Genomic DNA, 22,729 nt, shown 5'->3' on the forward strand with positions numbered 1-22,729 from the left:
CGCATTTTATCATTACATTTAAACAAAACAAGGAGACGAGCGTGACAATGACAGCTGTCTTATAGTCCCCATTGCAGAGCAACGGCTTCTCTTTTCGTGATAATAATAACGATGATTTATAATTGTAACTTGCTGCGCACAGTATTCGCTTGCTGATAACAATAAGGACGAGGTCTATACTAGCGCCGTACTGCGGTGAACCGCCTGAAAAACTAAACTAAAGCTCAACTATATTCTTGGTTCTGTCGGTAAAGTCACGTAGAAGGGAAACAATAAAATAATAAAAATATAAAACAATAAAATTCTCACGACGTTTCGACTGCAACACAAGCAATCATCATCAGGTGTGACTTTACCGAAAGAACCAAAGATATGAATCCCTGCAGTCACTAAAGCTTTAAATCAACATTTAAAGCTCAACTATTGTATATTTTACTCGGTATGGCCCACTGAGATACGTAGCTCTTTTTCAGAAGCGATCTGGCCATAAATGACAGCTCAATTAAGTGGCTTAATCGGTGTAAATGTACAGCAGCCAAATACTCGACATGAATGTTGATTCTAAATGTGGAGAGAAAACCCGGAGGACCCGGAGAAAAATCCACGCGAACACGGGGAGAGAGACACGCAAACTCCAAATATGCAGCAGCAGCAGCAGGCTTCAGGGTCGGGATCGAACCCACGACCTCCTGCATAACGGGCGAGGGAGTTAACATCTCATAGCCACTGCGGCGAGTCTCGAGCGAGCGGGCAGAGAGAAGTGAGGCTGCCCCTGTGGCTGCAGTGGCTGTGAAGAGGGGGGGGGGGAGATCCCGGCACCCGTGGGCCTCCCTCGGCCCTCGTCTCACTTTATTCATTCTTCCGCTCAGACTGCGGTGTTACAAAGCATGGCACGCACGTAGGCACGCACGCACGCATGTAGGGACGCGCACGCACGCGCACGCACGCGCACACGCACGCGCTGCATACTGCATATCGCCGCAGTAAATGACCTGTCAGAAAGCGGGCCCTTCATAATCCGTCACAGCGCACACATCTGTCACATTAATATTAACCAAATATAATTCATCATGTGCACATAGCTCTCTTTTCTTCTCAACAGCATAAAAAAAATATTAAATTAGGATTTGCCGTCGATCAAGGAGGCCGCCTGATTTCCACATTCTTATTAATTTCACATTTCAGGAGAGTCATCACGGAGTTCAGTGCGGTTACTTTCCCCAGCGGCCTACTCGCAGGCTTGACCGGCCCGAACCACGTCTCCTCTCTAAACCACCGTCCCCTTGTCTCGAGTCCCATACCTCATGTCCCATAGTCAGCGTCCCATGTCCCATGCCCTGTATCCCATGTCCCACAGTCAATAGTCAATGTCCTCTCATGCCCTGTATCCCATGTCCCACAGTCAATAGCCAATGTCCTCTCGTGCCCTGTATCCCATGTCCCACAGTCAATAGCCAATGTCCTCTCATGCCCTGTATCCCATGTCCCACAGTCAATAGTCAATGTCCTCTCATGCCCTGTATCCCATGTCCCACAGTCAATAGCCAATGTCCTCTCAAGCCCTGTATCCCATGTCCCACAGTCAATAGTCAATGTCCTCTCATGCCCTGTATCCCATGTCCCACAGTCAAAAGTCAATGTCCTCTCGTACCCTGTATCCCATGTCCCACAGTCAATAGTCAATGTCCTCTCATGACCTGTATCCCATGTCCCACAGTCAATAGTCAATGTCCTCTCATGCCTCGCGTGTCCCTCAGGCCCAGAGCCCCCCCCCCCCACCCCTCCCGCCCCCCCAAACTTATTTCGTGGTGGTTCCTGCTAATTCTGCACAAATCTCCGCCATGCATCAAACTCGCCTCCTCCTCTTCCTCCTCCTCGCGCAAGTGCAACACGTATCGCTGTCTTTGTGCCGGAGGATGAAGGGGGCCCTTAATTTCACGAGGCTAATTCCGCTATCGATCGCTAAATAAATAAATTAAGGGTAATATTTCAGGGTTATGTTTTTTGTGTCTACGATAGTGGGGGAGGCACGCGGGGAACGGGGGCGGAATGGGGGGGGGGGCATCGGCCGAAAGAGAAAAAACGAGGTGTAGGTGTCATCACGAACAGAATGATGAGGTGTGGGTGTCATCACGAATAGAATGATGAGGTGCAGGTGTCATCACGAACAGAATGATGAGGTGTGGGTGTCATCACGAATAGAATGACGAGGTGTGGGTGTCATAACGAACAGAATGATGAGGTGTAGGTGTCATCACGAGTAGAATGATGAGGTGTGGGTGTCATCACGAATAGAATGATGAGGTGTAGGTGTCATCACAAGTAGAATGATGAGGTGTAGGTGTCATCACGAATAGAATTATGAGGTGTAGGTGTCATCACGAACAGAATGATGAGGTGTACGTGTCATCACGAATAGAATGATGAGGTGTAGGTGTCATTACGAATAAAATGACGAGGTGTAGGTGTCATCACGAACAGAATGATGAGGTGTAGGTGTCATCACGAGTAGAATGATGAGGTGTGGGTGTCATCACGAATAGAATTATGAGGTGTAGGTGTCATCACGAACAGAATGATGAGGTGTAGGTGTCATCACGAGTAGAATGATGAGGTGTGGGTGTCATCACGAATAGAATGATGAGGTGTAGGTGTCATCACGAATAGAATGATGAGGTGTAGGTGTCATCACGCATAAAATGATGAGGTGTAGGTGTCATCACGAATAGAATGATGAGGTCTAGGTGTCATTACGAATAGAATGATGAGGTGTAGGTGTCATCACGAATAGAATGATGAGGTGTAGGTGTCATCACGAATAGAATGATGAGGTGTAGGTGTCATCACGAATAGAAAGATGAGGTGTAGGTGTCATCACGAATATAAAGATGAGGTGTAGGTGTCATCACGAATAGAATGATGAGGTGTAGGTGTCATCACGAATAGAATGAGGAGGTGTAGGTGTCATCACGAATAGAAAGATGAGGTGTAGGTGTCATCACGCATAGAATGATGAGGTGTAGGTGTCATCACGAATAGAATGATGAGGTGTAGGTGTCATTACGAATAGAATGATGAGGTGTAGGTGTCATCACGAATAGAATGATGAGGTGTAGGTGTCATCACGAATAGAATGAGGTGTAGGTGTCACCACGAATAGAAAGATGAGGTGTAGGTGTCATCACGAATATAAAGATGAGGTGTAGGTGTCATCACGAATAGAATGATGAGGTGTAGGTGTCATCACGAATAGAATGATGAGGTGTAGGTGTCATTACGAATAGAATGCCGAGGTGTAGGTGTCATCACGAACAGAATGATGAGGTGTAGCTGTCATCACGAGTAGAATGATGAGGTGTGGGTGTCATCACGAATAGAATGATGAAGTGTAGGTGTCATCACGAATAGAAAGATGAGGTGTAGGTGTCATCACGCATAGAATGATGAGGTGTAGGTGTCATCACGAATAGAATGATGAAGTGTAGGTGTCATCACGAATAGAAAGATGAGGTGTAGGTGTCATCACGCATAGAATGATGAGGTGTAGGTGTCCTCACGAATAGAATGATGAGGTGTGGGTGTCATCACGAATAGAATGATGAGGTGTAGGTGTCATCACGAATAGAATGAGGAGGTGTAGGTGTCATTACGAATAGAATTATGAGGTGTAGGTGTCATCACGAATAGAATGATGAGGTGTAGGTGTCATCACGAATAGAATGATGAGGTGTAGGTGCCATCACGAATAGAATGATGAGGTGTAGGTGTCATCACGAATAGAATGATGAGGTGTAGGTGTCATTACGAATAGAATGATGAGGTGTAGGTGTCATCACGAATAGAATGATGAGGTGTAGGTGTCATCACGAATAGAATGAGGTGTAGGTGTCATCACGAATAGAAAGATGAGGTGTGGGTGTCACCACAAATAGAATGATGAGGTGTAGGTGTCATCACGAATAGAATGATGAGGTGTGGGTGTCATCATGAACAGAATGATGAGGTGTAGGTGTCATCACGAATAGAATGATGAGGTGTAGGTGTCATCACGAATAGAATGAGGAGGTGTAGGTGTCATTACGAATAGAATGATGAGGTGTAGGTGTCATCACGAATAGAATGATGAGGTGTAGGTGTCATCACGAATAGAATGAGGTGTAGGTGTCATCACGAATAGAAAGATGAGGTGTGGGTGTCACCACAAATAGAATGATGAGGTGTAGGTGTCATCACGAATAGAATGATGAGGTGTGGGTGTCATCATGAACAGAATGATGAGGTGTAGGTGTCATCACGAATAGAATGATGAGGTGTAGGTGTCATCACGAATAGAATGAGGAGGTGTAGGTGTCATTACGAATAGAATGATGAGGTGTAGGTGTCATCACTAATAGAATGATGAGGTGTAGGTGTCATCACGAATAGAATGATGAGGTGTAGGTGTCATCACGAATAGAATGATGAGGTGTAGGTGACATCACGAATAGAATAATGAGGTATAGGTGTCATCACGAATAGAATGATGAGGTGTAGGTATCATCACGAATAGAATGATGAGGTGTAGGTGTCATCACGAGTAGAATGATGAGGTGTGGGTGTTATCACGAATAGAATGATGATGTGTAGGTGTCATCACGAATAGAATGATGAGGTGTGGGTGTCACCACGAATGGAATGATGAGGTGTAGGTGTCATCACGAATAGAATGATGAGGTGTGGGTGTCATCACGAATAGAATGATGAGGTGTGGGTGTCATCACGAATAGAATGAAGAGGTGTAGGTGTCATCACGAATAGAATGATGAGGTGTGGGTGTCATCACGAACAGAATGATGAGGTGTAGGTGTCATCACGAGTAGAATGATGAGGTGTGGGTGTCATCACGAATAGAATGATGAGGTGTAGGTGTCATCACGAATATAATCATGAGGTGTGGGTGTCATCACGAATAGAATGATGAGGTGTGGGTGTCATCACGAATGGAATGATGAGGTTTGCCGTGAGAGGAGACGCGGCTGATTAGTATGGGAGACAAACGAGGAAGCGTGTTGTGACGAGGTGTGTGGGTAGGATGAGCGGTGGTGGGAGTGGGTGTCATCACGAATAGAATGATGAGGTGTAGGTGTCATCACGAATGGAATGATGAGGTGTGGGTGTCATCACGAATAGAATGATGAGGTTTGGGTGTCATCACGAATGTAATGACGAGGTGTAGGTGTCATCACGAATAGAATGATGAGGTGTGGGTGTCATCACGAATGGAATTATGAGGTGTGGGTGTCATCACGAATAAAATGATAAGGTGTGGGGTCATCACGAATGGAATGATGAGGTTTGCCGTGAGAGGAGACGCGGCTGATTAGTATGGGAGACAAACGAGGAAGCGTGATGTGACGAGGTGTGTGGGTAGCGATGAGCGGTGGTGGGAGTGGGTGAGACCGGCGGGCGCTGCCGTGAGATGTGGCGGCGGTAATTACCGCACGCGGCGCGAGACTCCCAATCAGCCCCCCAACTCCCCCCGTAAACTGGGACAGAAGGGGGGCTGGGGGGGGGGGGGTGAGAGGGGGTAGGGACGCGCAGTCATCGGCGCGTCCGTAGGTCGCGACGAGACGACGCGGCTGGGGTCACGGCGCTGCCGGGCAGTGCACGGGCAACCGTTCGCTATCCACGTGGTTCACTCTACTCCCGGGCGAGTTCCGCAGAGCGCCAGGGCTTCACAGCAAAGTTTCACTCAACCCCTTCCCCCCTACACAAACAACACGGGCGAGAGAAGAGATGGGCGAGAGAAGAGATGGGCGAGAGAAGAGATGGGCGAGAGAAGAGATGGGCGAGAGAAGAGGTGGGCGAGAGAAGAGATGATGGCCTCATGCCGTACAGGAGGATGTGGAGCTGAAGGGACTCGACGATGATCGGTAACCAGCGGCGTCAAGTTCGGCCTCGGGTGAGGCGGTTGACTAACGATACTGAGCAGTGCCAGGATGGGTGCACTTTGAGGCAGGCAGTTGGAGGCAGTCGCCTTCCACAACAACGTAGGGCAGAAGAGCGACGCTCACAACAACGAGCGGAACGCCGGGCCGATAAAATGCTGCAAAAGTTGGCGCAGTGGAGAGCAGAATTGGTGCATCTGCCAGTAATCTCAGTAAACCCATAGCACCTGGGTCTGTCCTAGCACTATAAAAGACAGCCACCATTCCATTTGTATGGAGAACAGTCCCATCCTTCTCACCTCACCGATACTAAACAATGTTCCAAGTTATTTCTGTAAAAATTCTGTTTCCCGCTCTCGGCTGTAGCAGACGAAAACAAAACTAATTCTCAAACTGGCAACTTTTTTTAACAAAGTGAGAATTCACGCGAACACGGCTGACAACACCTTCACTCGCGCATTTAGTCTCACAGAAAATTCAGTGATGTTGCACTAACAGCGTGAGTTTCAATTTGATGAAACCTTGTAAATGCCTCTAGTTGTTTCATTGTTAATAATATAAAGTGCTCAATCGGTTATGTAGACAAGCAACAATGTTTTAATGAAGTTGGAGTATTATAAACCATCTTCGTGCGTATTCGTATCCCGGGGGTGGGGGGAGTGGTGGCGCGGCGGGTTGCCCACCGCTCTTACAATCCCCAGGGGGCCGGAGTTCGATCCCCGCCCTCGGCCAGCGTAAGCGGTGAATGATCTCCGACCTTGTCCTGGGCCCCTCGACATTCAAACCTCACCCGGGGGGCCGCGGTGAAGCCCAAAGCGTGACCACAGTCGTCAACCCGCCTCTGGCGTTCTTCACTCGTTGTCAGAGGGAGGGGGGACATCAGCGTCAGGGCCGCCACACATTTGAAACCATTGGGTTTGACAGCAGCACGATGATGGTGATGGTGGTGGTGTTTTCCCTTTCCTGTATTGTCGAGGGCCGCACTGAAGGCCACTAGGGCCCGCCAGTGGCCGGCGGGCATTGTGATGAAGACCGCTACGCCAGCTCTCGCCGCCCAAGAGCAACGAGCCAACGAAACGCGAGCACAATCCCTGACCCTGACCAGCCACTGATACTCGCCCTGTCGCTGCGCCGAGCCCTCCGGGTGTGGATCCTCGTGTCTTGTCAACGTCAGCAATGGGAGGAACGTTCGGCCGGGTGTGGTGCTGGCCTCGTCAGCTGGCCACCACTAATAAGAATTATAATCGACGCTATTCTATTCCTTCGTATGATGGCACTATGTCCAGGAGCCAGATGCAAATGTCGAGGTATGCCTTGCCACGACGAGAGGGCTTGAGGGGAGAGTTCGTCTCGTTTCGCTATTCCTCTTCCATGAAAGGAACGTTCCGTGGCCACACGAACGCACAACTGCGGTTTGCCTTTAGTCTCCCCCCATTCACGAGGGGCATGTGTGCGCTTGCAGAGGCGTCTTTCGCAAAAGTCTCAAAGTGCCGTGAATGAAATAAAAAATGAGAAAGGAATTCAAAGAAAGGACCCCGGTGGCAGAAGAGGAACCAAAGAGGAAGAAAACTAATCAGGATAAGAAAACCTTTTTTTTTAACAGATGGGGTTTTTAGTCGGGACTTTAATAAGATTTCAACCCCATCGGAGGGCCCGGTATCCAACGGTGGCGATGAGGTGTAGGTGTCATCACGAATAGAATGATGAGGTGTAGGTTTCATCATGAATAGAATGATGAGGTGTGGGTGTCATCATGAATAGAATGATGAGGTGTGGGTGTCATCACGAATAGAATGATGAGGTGTAGGTGTCATCACGAATAGAATGATGAGGTGTAGGTGTCATCATGAATAGAATGATGAGGTGTGGGTGTAATCACGAATAGAATGATGAGGTGTAGGTGTCATCACGAATGGAATGATGAGGTGTAGGTGTCATCACGAATAGAATGAGGTGTAGGTGTCATCACGAATAGAATGATGAGGTGTGGGTGTCATCACGAATGGAATGATGAGGTGTGGGTGTCATCACGAATAGAATGATGAGGGTGGGTGTCATCACGAACAGAATGATGAGGTGTAGGTGTCATCACGAATATAATGAGGTGTAGGTGTCATCACGAATAGAATGATGAGGTGTAGGTGTCATCACGAATAGAATGATGAGGTGTGGGTTTCATCACGAATAGAATGATGAGGTGTAGGTGTCATCATGAATAGAAAGATGAGGTGTAGGTGTCATCACGAATAGAATGATGAGGTGTAGGTGTCATCACAAATAGAATGATGAGATGTGGGTGTCATCACGAATAGAATGATGAGGTGTGGGTGTCATCACGAACAGAATGATGAGGTGTAGGTGTCATCACGAATAGAATGATGAGGTGTCATCACGAATAGAATTATGAGGTGTAGGTGTCATCACGAATAGAATGATGAGGTGTGGGTGTCATCACGAATAGAATGATGAGGTGTAGGTGTCATCACGAATAGAATGATGAGGTATGGGTGTCATCACGAATAGAATGATGAGGTGTAGGTGTCATCACGAATAGAATGATGAGGTGTGGGTGTCATCACGAATGGAATGATGAGGTGTAGGTGTCATCAGGAATAGAATGACGAGGTGTAGGTGCCATCACGAACAGAATGATGAGGTGTGGGTGTCATCACGAATAGAAAGATGAGGTGTAGGTGTCATCACAAACAGAATGATGAGGTGTAGGTGTCATCACGAGTAGAATGATGAGGTGTGGGTGTCATCACGAATAGAATGATGAGGTGTAGGTGTCATCACAAGTAGAATGATGAGGTGTAGGTGTCATCACGAATGGAATGATGAGGTGTAGGTGTCATCACGAATAGAATGATGAGGTGTGGGTGTCATCACGAATGGAATGATGAGGTGTGGGTGTCATCACGAATAGAATGATGAGGGTGGGTGTCATCACGAACAGAATGATGAGGTGTAGGTGTCATCACGAATATAATGAGGTGTAGGTGTCATCACGAATAGAATGATGAGGTGTAGGTGTCATCACGAATAGAATGATGAGGTGTGGGTTTCATCACGAATAGAATGATGAGTTGTAGGTGTCATCATGAATAGAAAGATGAGGTGTAGGTGTCATCACGAATAGAATGATGAGGTGTAGGTGTCATCACAAATAGAATGATGAGATGTGGGTGTCATCACGAATAGAATGATGAGGTGTGGGTGTCATCACGAACAGAATGATGAGGTGTAGGTGTCATCACGAATAGAATGATGAGGTGTCATCACGAATAGAATCATGAGGTGTAGGTGTCATCACGAATAGAATTATGAGGTGTAGGTGTCATCACGAATAGAATGATGAGGTGTGGGTGTCATCACGAATAGAATGATGAGGTGTAGGTGTCATCACGAACAGAATGATGAGGTGTAGGTGTCATCACGAATGGAATGATGAGGTGTAGATGTCATCACGAATGGAATGATGAGGTGTAGGTGTCATCACGAATAAAATGATAAGGTGTAGGTGTCATCACGAATGGAATGATGAGGTGTAGGTGTCATCACGAATGGAATGATGAGGTGTAGGTGTCATCACGAATAGAATGATGAGGTGTGGGTTTCATCACGAATGGAATGATGAGGTGTAGGTGTCATCACGAATGGAATGATGAGGTGTAGTTGTCATCACGAATAGAATGATGAGGTGTGGGTGTCATCACGAATGGAATGATGAGGTGTGGCTGTCATCACGAATAGAATGATGAGGTATGGGTGTCATCACGAATAGAATGATGAGGTGTGGGTGTCATCACGAATAGAATGATGAGGTGTAGGTGTCATCACGAATAGAATGATGAGGTGTGGGTGTCATCACGAATGGAATGATGAGGTGTAGGTGTCATCAGGAATAGAATGACGAGGTGTAGGTGCCATCACGAACAGAATGATGAGGTGTGGGTGTCATCACGAATAGAAAGATGAGGTGTAGATGTCATCACGAACAGAATGATGAGGTGTAGGTGTCATCACGAACGGAATGAGGTGTAGGTGTCATCACGAATGGAATGATGAGGTGTAGATGTCATCACGAATGGAATGATGAGGTGTAGGTGTCATCACGAATGGAATGATGAGGTGTAGGTGGCATCACGAATGGAATGATGAGGTGTAGGTGTCATCACGAATAGAATGATGAGGTGTAGGTGTCATCACGAATAGAATGATGAGGTGTGGGTGTGATCACGAATAGAATGATGAGGTGTGGGTGTCATCACGAATAGAATGATGAGGTGTCGGGGTCATCACGAATAGAATGATGAGGTGTGGGTGTCATCACGAATGTAATGATGAGGTGTAGGTGTCATCACGAATAGAATGATGAGGTGTGGGTGTCATCACGAATGGAATGTTGAGGTGTAGGTGTCATCACGAATGGAATTATGAGGTGTGGGTGTCATCACGAATGGAATGCTGAGGTGTGGGGTCATCACGAATGGAATGATGAGGATTGCCGTGAGAGGAGACGCGGCTGATTAGTATGGGAGACAAACGAGGAAGCGTGTTGTGACGAGGTGTGTGGGTAGGATGAGCGGTGGTGGGAGTGGGTGTCATCACGAATAGAATGATGAGGTGTAGGTGTCATCACAAATGGAATGATGAGGTGTGGGTGTCATCACGAATAGAATGATGAGGTTTGGGTGTCATCACGAATGTAATGACGAGGTGTAGGTGTCATCACGAATAGAATGATGAGGTGTGGGTGTCATCACGAATGGAATTATGAGGTGTGGGTGTCATCACGAATGGAATGCTGAGGTGTGGGGTCATCACGAATGGAATGATGAGGTTTGCCGTGAGAGGAGTCGCGGCTGATTAGTATGGGAGACAAACGAGGAAGCGTGTTGTGACGAGGTTTGTGGGTAGGATGAGCGGTGGTGGGAGTGGGTGTCATCACGAATAGAATGATGAGGTGTAGGTGTCATCACAAATGGAATGATGAGGTGTGGGTGTCATCACGAATAGAATGATGAGGTTTGGGTGTCATCACGAATGTAATGACGAGGTGTAGGTGTCATCACGAATAGAATGATGAGGTGTGGGTGTCATCACGAATGGAATTATGAGGTGTGGGTGTCATCACGAATGGAATGCTGAGGTGTGGGGTCATCACGAATGGAATGATGAGGTTTGCCGTGAGAGGAGACGCGGCTGATTAGTATGGGAGACAAACGAGGAAGCGTGATGTGACGAGGTGTGTGGGTAGCGACGAGCGGTGGTGGGAGTGGGTGAGACCGGCGGGCGCTGCCGTGAGATGTGGCGGCGGTAATTACCGCACGCGGCGCGAGACTGCCAATCAGCCCCCCAACTCCCCCCGTAAACTGGGACAGAAGGGGGGCTGGGGGGGGGTGAGAGGGGGTAGGGACGCGCAGTCATCGGCGCGTCCGTAGGTCGCGACGAGACGACGCGGCTGGGGTCACGGCGCTGCCGGGCAGTGCACGGGCAACCGTTCGCTATCCACGTGGTTCACTCTACTCCCGGGCGAGTTCCGCAGAGCGCCAGGGCTTCACAGCAAAGTTTCACTCAACCCCTTCCCCCCTACACAAACAACACGGGCGAGAGAAGAGATGGGCGAGAGAAGAGATGTGCGAGAGAAGAGATGGGCGAGAGAAGAGATGGGCGAGAGAAGAGATGATGGCCTCATGCCGTACAGGAGGATGTGGAGCTGAAGGGACTCGACGATGATCGGTAACCAGCGGCTTCAAGATCGGCCTCGGTGAGGCGGTTTACCAACAATACTGAGCAGTGCCAGGCTAGGTGCACTTTGAGGCAGGCAGTTGGAGGCAGTCGCCTTCCACAACAACGTAGGGCAGAAGAGCGACGCTCACAACAACGAGCGGAACGCCGGGCGGATAAAACGCTGCTAAAGTTGGCACAGTTGAGAGCACAATTGGTGCATCTGCCAGTCATCTCAGTAAACCCATAGCACCTGGGTCTGTCCTAGCACTATAAAAGACAGCCACCATTCCATTTGTATGGAGAACAGTCCCATCCTTCTCACCTCACCGATACTAAACAATGTTCCAATTTATTTCTGTAAAAATTCTGTCTCCCGCTCTCGGCTGTAGCAGACGAAAACAAAACTAATTCTCAAACTGGCAACTTTTTTTAACAAAGTGAGAATTCACGCGAACACGGCTGACAACACCTTCACTCGCGCATTTAGTCTCACAGAAAGTTCAGTGATGTTGCACTAACAGCGTGAGTTTCAATTTGAAGAAACCTTGACAACGCCTCTAGTTGTTTCATTGTTAATAAAATAAAGTGCTCAATCGGTTATGTAGACAAGCAACAATGTTTTGATGAAGTTGGAGTATTATAAACCATCTTCGTGCGTATTCGTATCCCGGGGGTGGGGGGAGTGGTGGCGCGGCGGGTTGCCCACCGCTCTTACAATCCCCAGGGGGCCGGAGTTCGATCCCCGCCCTCGGCCAGCGTAAGCGGTGAATGATCTCCGACCTTGTCCTGGGCCCCTCGACATTCAAACCTCACCCGGGGGGCCGCGGTGAAGCCCAAAGCGTAACCACAGTCGTCAACCCGCCTCTGGCGTTCTTCACTCGTTGTCAGAGGGAGGGGGGGACATCAGCGTCAGGGCCGCCACACATTTGAAACCATTGGGTTTGACAGCAGCACGATGATGGTGATGATGGTCGTGGTGGTGGTGTTTTCCCTTTCCTGTATTGTCGAGGGCCGCACTGAAGGCCACTAGGGCCCGCCAGTGGCCGGCGGGCATTGTGATGAAGACCGCTACGCCAGCTCTCGCCGCCCAAGAGCAACGAGCCAACGAAACGCGAGCACAATCCCTGACCCTGACCAGACACTGATACTCGCCCTGTCGCTGCGCCGAGCCCTCCGGGTGTGGATCCTCGTATCTTGTCAACGTCAGCAATGGGAGGAACGTTCGGCCGGGTGTGGTGCTGGCCTCGTCAGCTGGCCACCACTAATAAGAATTATAATCGACGCTATTCTATTCCTTCGTATGATGGCACTATGTCCAGGAGCCAGATGCAAATGTCGAGGTATGCCTTGCCACGACGAGAGGGCTTGAGGGGAGAGTTCGTCTCGTTTCGCTATTCCTCTTCCATGAAAGGAGCGTTCCGTGGCCACACGAACGCACGACTGCGGTTTGCCTTTAGTCTCCCCCCATTCACGAGGGGCATGTGTGCGCTTGCAGAGGCGTCTTTCGCAAAAGTCTCAAAGTGCCGTGAATGAAATAAAAAATGAGAAAGGAATTCAAAGAAAGGACCCCGGTGGCAAAAGAGGAACCAAAGAGGAACAAAACTAATCAGGATAAGAAAACCTTTTTTTTAAACAGATGGGGTTTTTAGTCGGGACTTTAATAAGATTTCAACCCCATCGGAGCGCCCGGTATCCAACGGTGGCGAGTTCCACAAGTCGGGAGTGGGGGGTATCATCAGGAGGGGGTTAGGGGGGGCGATGTGGAGGCCTTCGTGAGGAATCGCCGTCAATGTCGCCGAGGAGCACGACCAGCCCGCGGGCTGTGACCATGGGGCCTGCGGCAGGACGGCTCCCTGTCGGCCTCATTACGCCTCGCTGGGCACTCCGGATGCCTTAACGAGACCTCGTTAGCACGGGGCGTTCGTGGGCAGCTCCTCCTGCCGCTACTGCCGCGGCCGCTCGCGCTCCGCTCCCTGCTGTCCCCCCGCGCCGCCGCTTGCCCGGTGGGCTTTGACGGACGCACGCTGTGGCACGGGTAAATGGTTGCCACCTCTGAGATACGAAGACCCGACACGCAATTCGTGGGAAGATGGAGGACCTCTCTCACAGTACCGGCGGAAGGGAGCGCCCCACGTGAACGCGGATTTTTACGGAGCTGAAAAAAACGAGCGGGACTTTTAAATGGGAAGGCGTACAAACCCCCGATAAGTGTGGAACACGTTGTCCCAACGGTTCCTAACGCATGCCAACGTTGGCCCTACGTTGCAGGACAGCAGCTGCCTCCTCAACAAGAGGGCGAGCCTGGGGAAAGCCCGAGCAGGTGGCGAGCACACTTCACCAGGCCCCTGCTGCCTGGGGAAGTGTGCTCGCGGCCGCACGCTGTTACCGGCCAATGCGACAGCAAGTCAGGAGCGCTGCGGCAGGCGTTCGTGCGTAAGCGCGGTGCGAAAACATCGCCACTGCGGAGACAAAGGCGGCCGGGCGTGGTGATGGCCACCCACACCTACGTGTAGGTGCTCGCTAACAGCACTTGCCCCAAATGTTTGTAAAGGCTATACGGGGGGATCTTTGTCTTTTTGTGTGCGCGTGCGAGCGCATCGCTTCGGCTCGTAGCAAGGCGCAGCACCACCCCGCCGCCCCTCCCGGCTTTCAGCTCCCGTCAGCGAGGAGTCGACGCCGCCCCCAAACAAAATTCCCTCCCGCTGGTCGGGCTGGCTCCGTCGGTGCCACCCGCCCCGTGTCGACAGCCGGCGGGCGGGCCTGGGGGGCCTGGGGGGTGTGGGGGGGTTGTGTGTGTGGGGGGGTTGTGGGTGTGGGCGGGTGGAGGGGGGGCGGGGCGCCTTCATCAGCCGCCCCGCAAGGGGTCAGCGGCAATTCCGCCAGCGAGATTGTGTTTTGTCGCTGTCAGTGAGATCCACAGCTGAGCGGGCGCTGCGTCACCTGTCCCAGAGCCACCCCCGTCCCCCCTCCCACTGCGGGGGGTGGAGTGAAGGGGGAGGGAGGGGGCGAGGAGGTAGAAGGCGATACAGGGTTCGGGCTGGTGATATTGCCGCGCCCGGCACACCACATCCTCTGTACATTTTCTCCAGGTGCCGTTGGCTGCCAGTCGCATGCCTATGACCGTCTCATCGGCAACTCTGAAAAGGATTTCCTGCATCCGGCACTCCACATGCAGCATTTCTCTCGCTGCTACGGCTGTGACTACTCGCGAGAACAATCCATCCCCCCGAGTACGAGGGGGGGGGTTCTGACGAGCCCCTCGGAGCCACCGCCAGTCGCTTCCCCGCCGCCAGCTCGGATTTCTGCGCGCGCTGATTGACGAAGGGGGCGCGCGCGCGTGCAATCCGAGCGCTAACGAGCCTCAATTAAAATGGAGAGCCCCGCTGTCGTTAGCCCGGGGCCTTCATTTGATGTCGGTGCGCGGGCCTTTGGCTAAACGTGAAAAATGAAGGGGCGCTTCGATAACGGCGAGGGAGTCGCGAGCGTTAGTAGCGAGTGCGGGCGGGTGTGAGCGTGCTAGCGAGTGTGAGCGTGCTAGCGAGTGTGAGCGTCGCCGTCTCCGCCGCCTCCGTTTGTCGGAGACCCGTGACGAATGCGGCGATTCGCGGCCGGAGGTGGCGGCATGCAGCGGGGGGGGGGGGGGGTTCCGCGACTCCCGAAGGCGCGCGGCTCTCGTCTCGGAGCAGACGCGCAGAGACGAGAGCCGCGCGTGCCCCGCGTGCGTCTCGAGCTGTCGTGCGCGAGCTCAAAAAGCTTCGTGAATGGAAACAAAAGCACAGAGTTCTAAAATAGGCGGAGAGCGCCGCACGATTCGTTGGCTTCAAACTGAAACGCGTTCATATGCTTGGTTCTTTCGGTAAAGTCACGTGGAAGGGAAATAATAAATAATACAAATAAAACAATACAATTCCCTTCTACGTGGTGACTTTACCGAAAGAACCAAGAATATGAATCCCTGCAGTCACGAAAGCTTTAAATCGAAATGAAACGCGTTCGTCAATAAAAACCGTGGGGTTGACAAGACAGAGTAAATTGCCGTTGGGCAACGTTTCTGGCAACGGCCCTTATTCACCACCCGGAGACCACAGGTAGCGTGGGTACGAGTTAGAGACGGGCCATTACCCGAAACGTCGCATATTATATATTTTATTGTTAAAGGCCACACACACCGAGTTGCTATTCACGCACGTGTTGACGCGTGGTTTTTTGTACTCTGCTTGTGCATCACTGCCAACGCAGCAGCAGCCAGCACCATCACCAGCCACAGCCAGCCACAGACACAGCAGACACAGACACAGCAGACAGACACAGCCACAGACAGCCACAGACACAGCAGACACAGAGACACAGACACAGCAGACACAGCCACAGACAGACACAGCAGACAGACACAGCAGACACAGACACAGCAGACACAGCCACAGACAGCCACAGACACAGCAGACACAGACACAGCAGATACAGCCACAGACACAGCCACAGACAGAGACACAGATAGACAGACACAGCAGACACAGACACAGCCACAGACACAGCCGACACAGACACAGCAGACACAGACACAGCAGACACAGCAGACAGACACAGACACAGCCAGCCACAGACACAGCAGACACAGCAGACGCAGACACAGCAGACAGACACAGCCAGCCACAGACACAGCAGACACAGACACAGCAGACACAGACACAGCAGACAGACACAGACACAGCCAGCCACAGCCACAGCAGACACAGACACAGCAGACGCAGACACAGCAGACAGACACAGACACAGCCAGCCACAGACACAGCAGACACAGACATAGCAGACACAGACACAGCAGACATAGCAACAGACAGTCACAGACACAGTCACAGACACAGCCACAGACACAGCCACAGACAGAGACACAGATAGACAGACACAGCAGACACAGACACAGCCACAGCCGACACAGACACAGCAGACACAGCAGACACAGGCACACACACAGCAGACACAGTAAACACAGACACAGGCAGTGACACAGACACCACAGCAGATACAGCAGACACAGACACAGCAAACACAGACACAGCAGACACAGACAGTGACACAGATAGACAGACACAGCAGACACAGACACAACAAACACAGGCACACACACACAGCGGACACAGACACAGCAGACACAGACAGTGACACAGACACCACAGCAGACACAGCAGACACAGACACAGCAGACACAGCCACAGCAGATAAAGACACAGCAGACACAGATACAGCCGACACAGACTCAGACACACACAGCAGACACAGCAAACACAGACACAGCAGACACAGCAAACACAGATACAGACACAGCAGACACAGACAGTGACACAGACACAGACTGTGACACAGACACAGCAGACACAGCAGACACAGACACCACAGCAGACACAGCAAACACAGACACAGCCGACACAGACACACACAGACACAGCAGACACAGACAGTGACACAGCAGACACAGCAAACACAGACACAGCAGACACAGACACAGCCGACACAGACACAGACACACACAGACACAGCAGACACAGACAGTGACACAGCAGACACAGACACCGCTGCTTTATCGGATTCCGCAAGTCATTGCCAACTCTAACAATTATCGACACGTTTGATTATTGTTAGAACTACCCCGTCTCGCGTCTGTTTCCACCACGCGTGCCGCTGGACGGGAGGTGACGGGCGGGGCTTGGTGACGCCATCGGCCTCATCGGCCACCGTGGCGCTGGGCGAGGCTCGTGGGGGGGGTTTCCCGCCTTCGGGAGGTCGTGTAGCCGATTCATAAATAATAACGAACTCGGTTTTCTGTGGGGTTGCAATTCGCGCAACGTCTCAGCGCAACGTCTCAGCGCGCTTCACACGAAGCTCGTGACGCCACAGAACAAGCCCGTTGTGAAATCGGGTAAGGTTCAAGCCGCGGTTTAAAAAGTGTAACGCACTCAAGATTCCCTCAATGGACCGAGGAAGGAATTGCGTGGAATTCCACAATCGCGGAGCATGGCTGCGATCAGCTCCGCCTTCTCCCAGCTAACAACAAGGTGCGCTCTTTTCTATCGCAATAAATTTAGGGCAGAATCGGCAGATCTACGATTTCGCAGTGGAATATAAAACTTAAGCAGATCGGCGGTGAGATGTTTATGAGCCAATTCATTCAAAGCCTTAAGACGTGAGAAGAAGATGAAGATTCTCAAAGTCGATCCTGTGCTTTGCAGGGAGCCAGTGCAGGGAGGCAAGAATTGAATTGATCTGATCACGTGATTTCACTGAATCGACGAATCGTCGTCCCAACTGTCCCAAGACCGGTGTTCTATCACAAACTGTTGTGATGGGTGACACCACTCGAGTGCTCTCTGATGGCACGGTTGACCTTAACTTTGAAGCATTTTTCTTCAATGTGTGCTGGATGGCCCCCCAGGGCACCACCTTGCCGTGCGTCTACAAGACGGACATCACCCTCCAGCCCCTGTAACCCCCCACGGTGCAGCCATCCGGCATTACCAATCTTTATATCAGCATCAGCAGCAGCAGTCGTGATCATTCCACTGCTGGATGAACATCTACCCAAACCATCACCATCTCTCACGTTCCCATGATGGAGCAATCCACCCAGCGCCGCGTGAAATCGAGTCGTCTGCAGCGGAGTCGCGGGCAGTGCTGGGCCCCGTAGCAGGCTGGACTTCGTTCGCGCCGCACGTCGCCAACCGCAGGCCACAGGCTCCCACGCGTGGGGGCGGCGGCGGCGGCGGGGGTTGAACCGGGCCGGGTGGCGAGCGGAGGAGAGGACGGTGACGGCGGCGGCAGCAGCGGCCCCCCACTCCCTCGCCCCCCCCCCACTCCCTCGCCCCCCCCCCCTCCCTCGCCCCCCCCACTCCCTCGCCCCCCCCCCCCCGCGTTTAGCGGCTCCCGTCCCGACGGGAAGGCTTTTACTTAACGCGGCTCGTGGTGGGCACGGCGGCGAGTGAGAGGGCGAGAGGGGATCGCTCCACGCACAGCGCGCGACACGGGCAGCACGGAGAGTCCCCCCGCCCCCCGTCCCTCTGTCACCACGCCAGCAACGGAGCAGCAACACACCGCCGATGAGACCGCGAGAGATGAAGCCGGCGAGGAGGAGTCGTGCGAGTTCAAAACTCCGCGTACAGAGAGCCCGCATCCGAGTGTCAGGGGTGTGGAGGTGGGTGTGTGCGAGTCGGTGCATAGGTGAGTACACGTGCCTGTGTCCGTGTATGCGTGTAGGTGAGTGGGTGTGTACGAGTTGGTCACGAGTGATGTAGCTACATCTATATATAAAACTACGTGATTAGTAATATCGCCGTGCTCGCTGCTGACCTGTCCTGTGCCCGCTTCCCGAACGCGCTTCTCGTTATTTGTGCGAACGCTCGGCGTACACCGTGTCACGCTTGTTATAAACATTCGCGGTGGTGGTGGTGGCGGCGGTAGTAGTGGTCAAGATGACCCAGCTTTTAGTTTACTTTCAGTGAAATAACACGACCGAATCTCCTCCTCCTCCTCGCACAGAGGGAGTAAGCTCGTGCGAGTGTGTGTGCGCGTGTGAACGCACACTAACAACAGCACTTGCCACAACGGTCTGTCAAGGCGACGTGGGGGATATTTGTCTCTGTGTTGTGCACGCACATGAAACATTGAGGGGAGTGGTAGTGCAGTGGTTAGCGCACTGCGCTACGAACCCGGCCACCCGAGTTCAATTCCTGCTCATGGCCAACACCAGTGGCAATTATCTGAATCGGTCCTGGGCCTCCCCTAGTTCAACTCCGTCTCAAGTGAGTACCTGGTGCGATGTCTAAACGTCACCACTGGGGAGACAAAGGCGGCCGGACGTTGTCCTGGCCACCCCCTCACGCACCGTGCCGGCCTTCATAGTTGCTCACTAACAGCACTTGCCCCAAACGTCTGTTAAGGCTACACAGGAGATCTTTGTCTTTGTGTACGCATGTGTACGTGTGACAGAGTGGGGTGAGTGGCTGGGTGCTTGGTTGCGAGGACAAGTGAGTGAGCGTAGGTAGGCGAGAGAGAGTGAGTGTGTGTGTGTGCTGTACAGGCCTTAAAATGCGCTCACGAAAATTGCGTGCTATTAGGAATGTAATTGGTGTGAATAGGTAGGTGCACGTGAGTGCAATTGTGTGTGTGGGTGCATACAAGTGTGTGTGTACCTGAGTTCGTCCTGCTACCGGTAACGTAGTGGTTAGGGCGCTGCACCACGAACCCGGCGACTCGAGTTCGATTCCCGATCAAAAACAGGGGCCAATATGTGAACCTGTTCTGGGCCCACCCCGAGGTCGACTCAGGAACTTGGCGCGGTGAGTAAACATCGCCACTTGGGAGAAACGGAGGCGGCCGGCAGTGGTGCTGGCCACCCAGCCCTTCGTGTGCCGTGCCGGCCTTCATCGGCGTGCTCGCTAAAATCACTTGCCCCTATAGTCTGTGAAGGCTACACGGGGGGGGGGGGAGGGGTCTTGAACTTTGCCCATTGTGCGCACGCGTCACCTGCACGGTGTCATTGTCCTCCTCCGCGAGTCGCAGCAGCAGCCCCACGAGGTCACGGAGCAGCGCCCCGGCGAGCGGAGCGCCCTGGTGGCCGGCACAGCGGTCCTGCACACAGCGGCGTCCATCGTCAGCGTCTCCTCCTCACCATCCTCACCCTCCTCACCCTCCTCGCCCTCCTCACCCTCCTCACCCTCCTCACCCTCCTCACCCTCCTCACCCCCCCCTTCATCCTCCTCAAATCCCACAACATGGGACCTTTTTTTCCAATATCAAAGTATGAAAAAATAAGAATAGGTGTTACCCTTTCTGGCAATAAAACAGGAAGTGTTAAGATGTTCAAACACCAAATAGAAACATTTCGCAAGGAATCAAGTCTGCGTTAACCACACACAGCGCTTATGGTGATCACTGGCAAAGACAATTCTATATATAATTAGTATCAGAGCCACGTGTTTGTTTGCATATTCACCACAAGTGCTGTGTGTGGTTAATGCAGTACTTGATAACTTGCAAAATGTTTCTATTTGGTGTTTCAACATCTTAACACCTCCTCTTTTATTGCTAGAAAGGAAAGGGTAAAAACCGTATTGTTGATTTTTCAAAACCCCACACTTAACTTTTGTTAAAGGTCACAGCGATGTCTCTTGACAAGGCTGCGATGGAACTCGACACACATGGATACATCGTGGAGCTGGGTTTCATGAACCGCGGGGGCATCATCACCACGCGTGGCACACAACTCAGGAGCGACGGAGACCCTTCATGAGACCTTGTTGTATCCTTCACGGTGACCGGTCTGTCCATTACTCACCCCACAGGCCAACAGCAGCACCAGGCTGTGTGTGTCTGTGTGAGAGTGCGCGCAGGATCAGCGCGACTTCTCTATGTCCCACGGGGCTTTTGTAAACATCTCATCGGAGAGACACGCTCCCGGCCTTGCGGCACGGACAAAGGCCAGAGCTCCTTGGTTGACTTTCGTGAAGGCGCAGCCCTTTGACGGCTTTCTCGCGCCACCGCTGGCGGAAAGGCCTCCCCCACTTGACTGATCCCGTCTAGAGGGAATGCTGGGCTACTCTTCCACACTGGACATACGACGTCAACTACAGAGTATGTATGTAGCTATGTTGAACTTCCTTCGCACCGTACATAGCCAACCGTGATAATCGGAGGTGCGGGCAAGAGTGGCTGGGTCTACCCACCGGTTTGCTCCGCCGTTGGGTCATCGTTGGCCCGACGTTGCGCGTCTACCGAGGCAGTAAATGCGCAACGTTGGGCCCACGCGCACATTGCGCCTCGCTCAGATGAGCGGGCGGGGCATTATTCCGGTGAGGCGGTGAGGGTCATTGGAGTGAGCGCCCTGCAGGTGAGTGCCTGGAGCGTCATGCAGCACGGAGCAGCCTCCAGCCTGGCTCCGGCGACTCCACACCGCCCCCCTCCCACCGCCCGCCGGGGCCAAATGGCCACGGCCGCCTCAACTGCGCCGGGGCGCCGCGTTCCGCCAGGCGTCGGCAAGCCCTCTCAATGAAACAAACATCGCCGCCGGTTCGTGCACACAGGGACAGGGCCGCGGGCCGGCGAGGGAGCGAGCGAGGGAGCGAGCGAGCTTCGGTGCACGGGTGGGGGTTGAGGGGGGGTCTGGCGACGTGAATTGTTGATGTGAAATCTCCGCCTGTGATGCCATCGCCACCACCGCCGCGCTATCGCGCAACTCGCGCCGAGGGAGGCCCCTCGTTACCTCGCCGGGAGAGGCGCGGACACGAGCTGCAGGGCTCCTTCCGCCTGTGTGCTGGCCGTGGTGGTGGTGATGATGGTGGTGGTGGTGATGGTGATGATGGTGATGATGATGGTGGTGATGATGGTGGTGATGGTGGTGGTGATGGTGGTGGTGGTGATGATGGTGATGATGGTGATGATGGTGATGGTGATGATGGTGATGATGGTGGTGATGGTGGTGATGATGGTGATGATGGTGATGGTGATGATGGTGATGATGGTGATGATGGTGGTGATGATGGTGATGATGGTGATGATGGTGATGATGATGGTGGTGATGGTGATGATGATGGTGGTGGTACTGGTGATGATGGTGGTGATGGTGATGATGATGGTGATGATGGTGATGGTGGTGATGATGGTGATGATGGTGGTGGTGGTGATGATGGTGATGATGGTGATGATGGTGATGGTGGTGATGGTGGAGGTGGTGATGATGGTGATGATGGTGATGATGGTGATGGTGGTGGTGGTGGTGATGATGGTGATGGTGGTGATGGTGATGATGGTGGTGGTGATGGTGGTGGTGATGGTGGTGATGATGGTGATGATGGTGGTGATGGTGATGGTGGTGATGGTGGTGATGGTGATGGTGGTGATGGTGGTGATGGTGATGATGATGGTGATGATGGTGATGATGATGGTGATGATGGTGGTGATGGTGATGATGGTGATGATGATGGTGATCATGATGATGATGGTGATGATGGTGAAGATGGTGGTGATGGTGATGGTGGTGATGGTGATGATGGTGGTGATGGTGGTGATGGTGATGATGG

The 22,729-nt window shown here is 52.2% G+C and overlaps 1 protein-coding gene across 5 annotated transcripts in view; it reads right to left on the bottom strand.

Moving 5' to 3' along the window:
• TTC12 (tetratricopeptide repeat domain 12) overlaps positions 1-22,729 on the bottom strand; it is a 237,655-nt gene that overhangs the window by 99,501 nt on the left and 115,425 nt on the right. For all 5 annotated transcript variants that reach the window (XM_076071329.1, XM_076071331.1, XM_076071332.1 and 2 more), the window contains one exon: positions 20,178-20,282. In XM_076071329.1, coding sequence (XP_075927444.1) covers positions 20,178-20,282 — 105 coding nt within the window. The remainder of the gene's footprint in view (positions 1-20,177; positions 20,283-22,729) is intronic.

Source organism: Petromyzon marinus, chromosome 32 (assembly GCF_048934315.1).
Source record: "Petromyzon marinus isolate PM22_M1 ecotype Great Lakes invasive population chromosome 32, UKy_Petmar_22M1.pri1.0, whole genome shotgun sequence".
Lineage (NCBI taxonomy): Eukaryota > Metazoa > Chordata > Hyperoartia > Petromyzontiformes > Petromyzontidae > Petromyzon > Petromyzon marinus.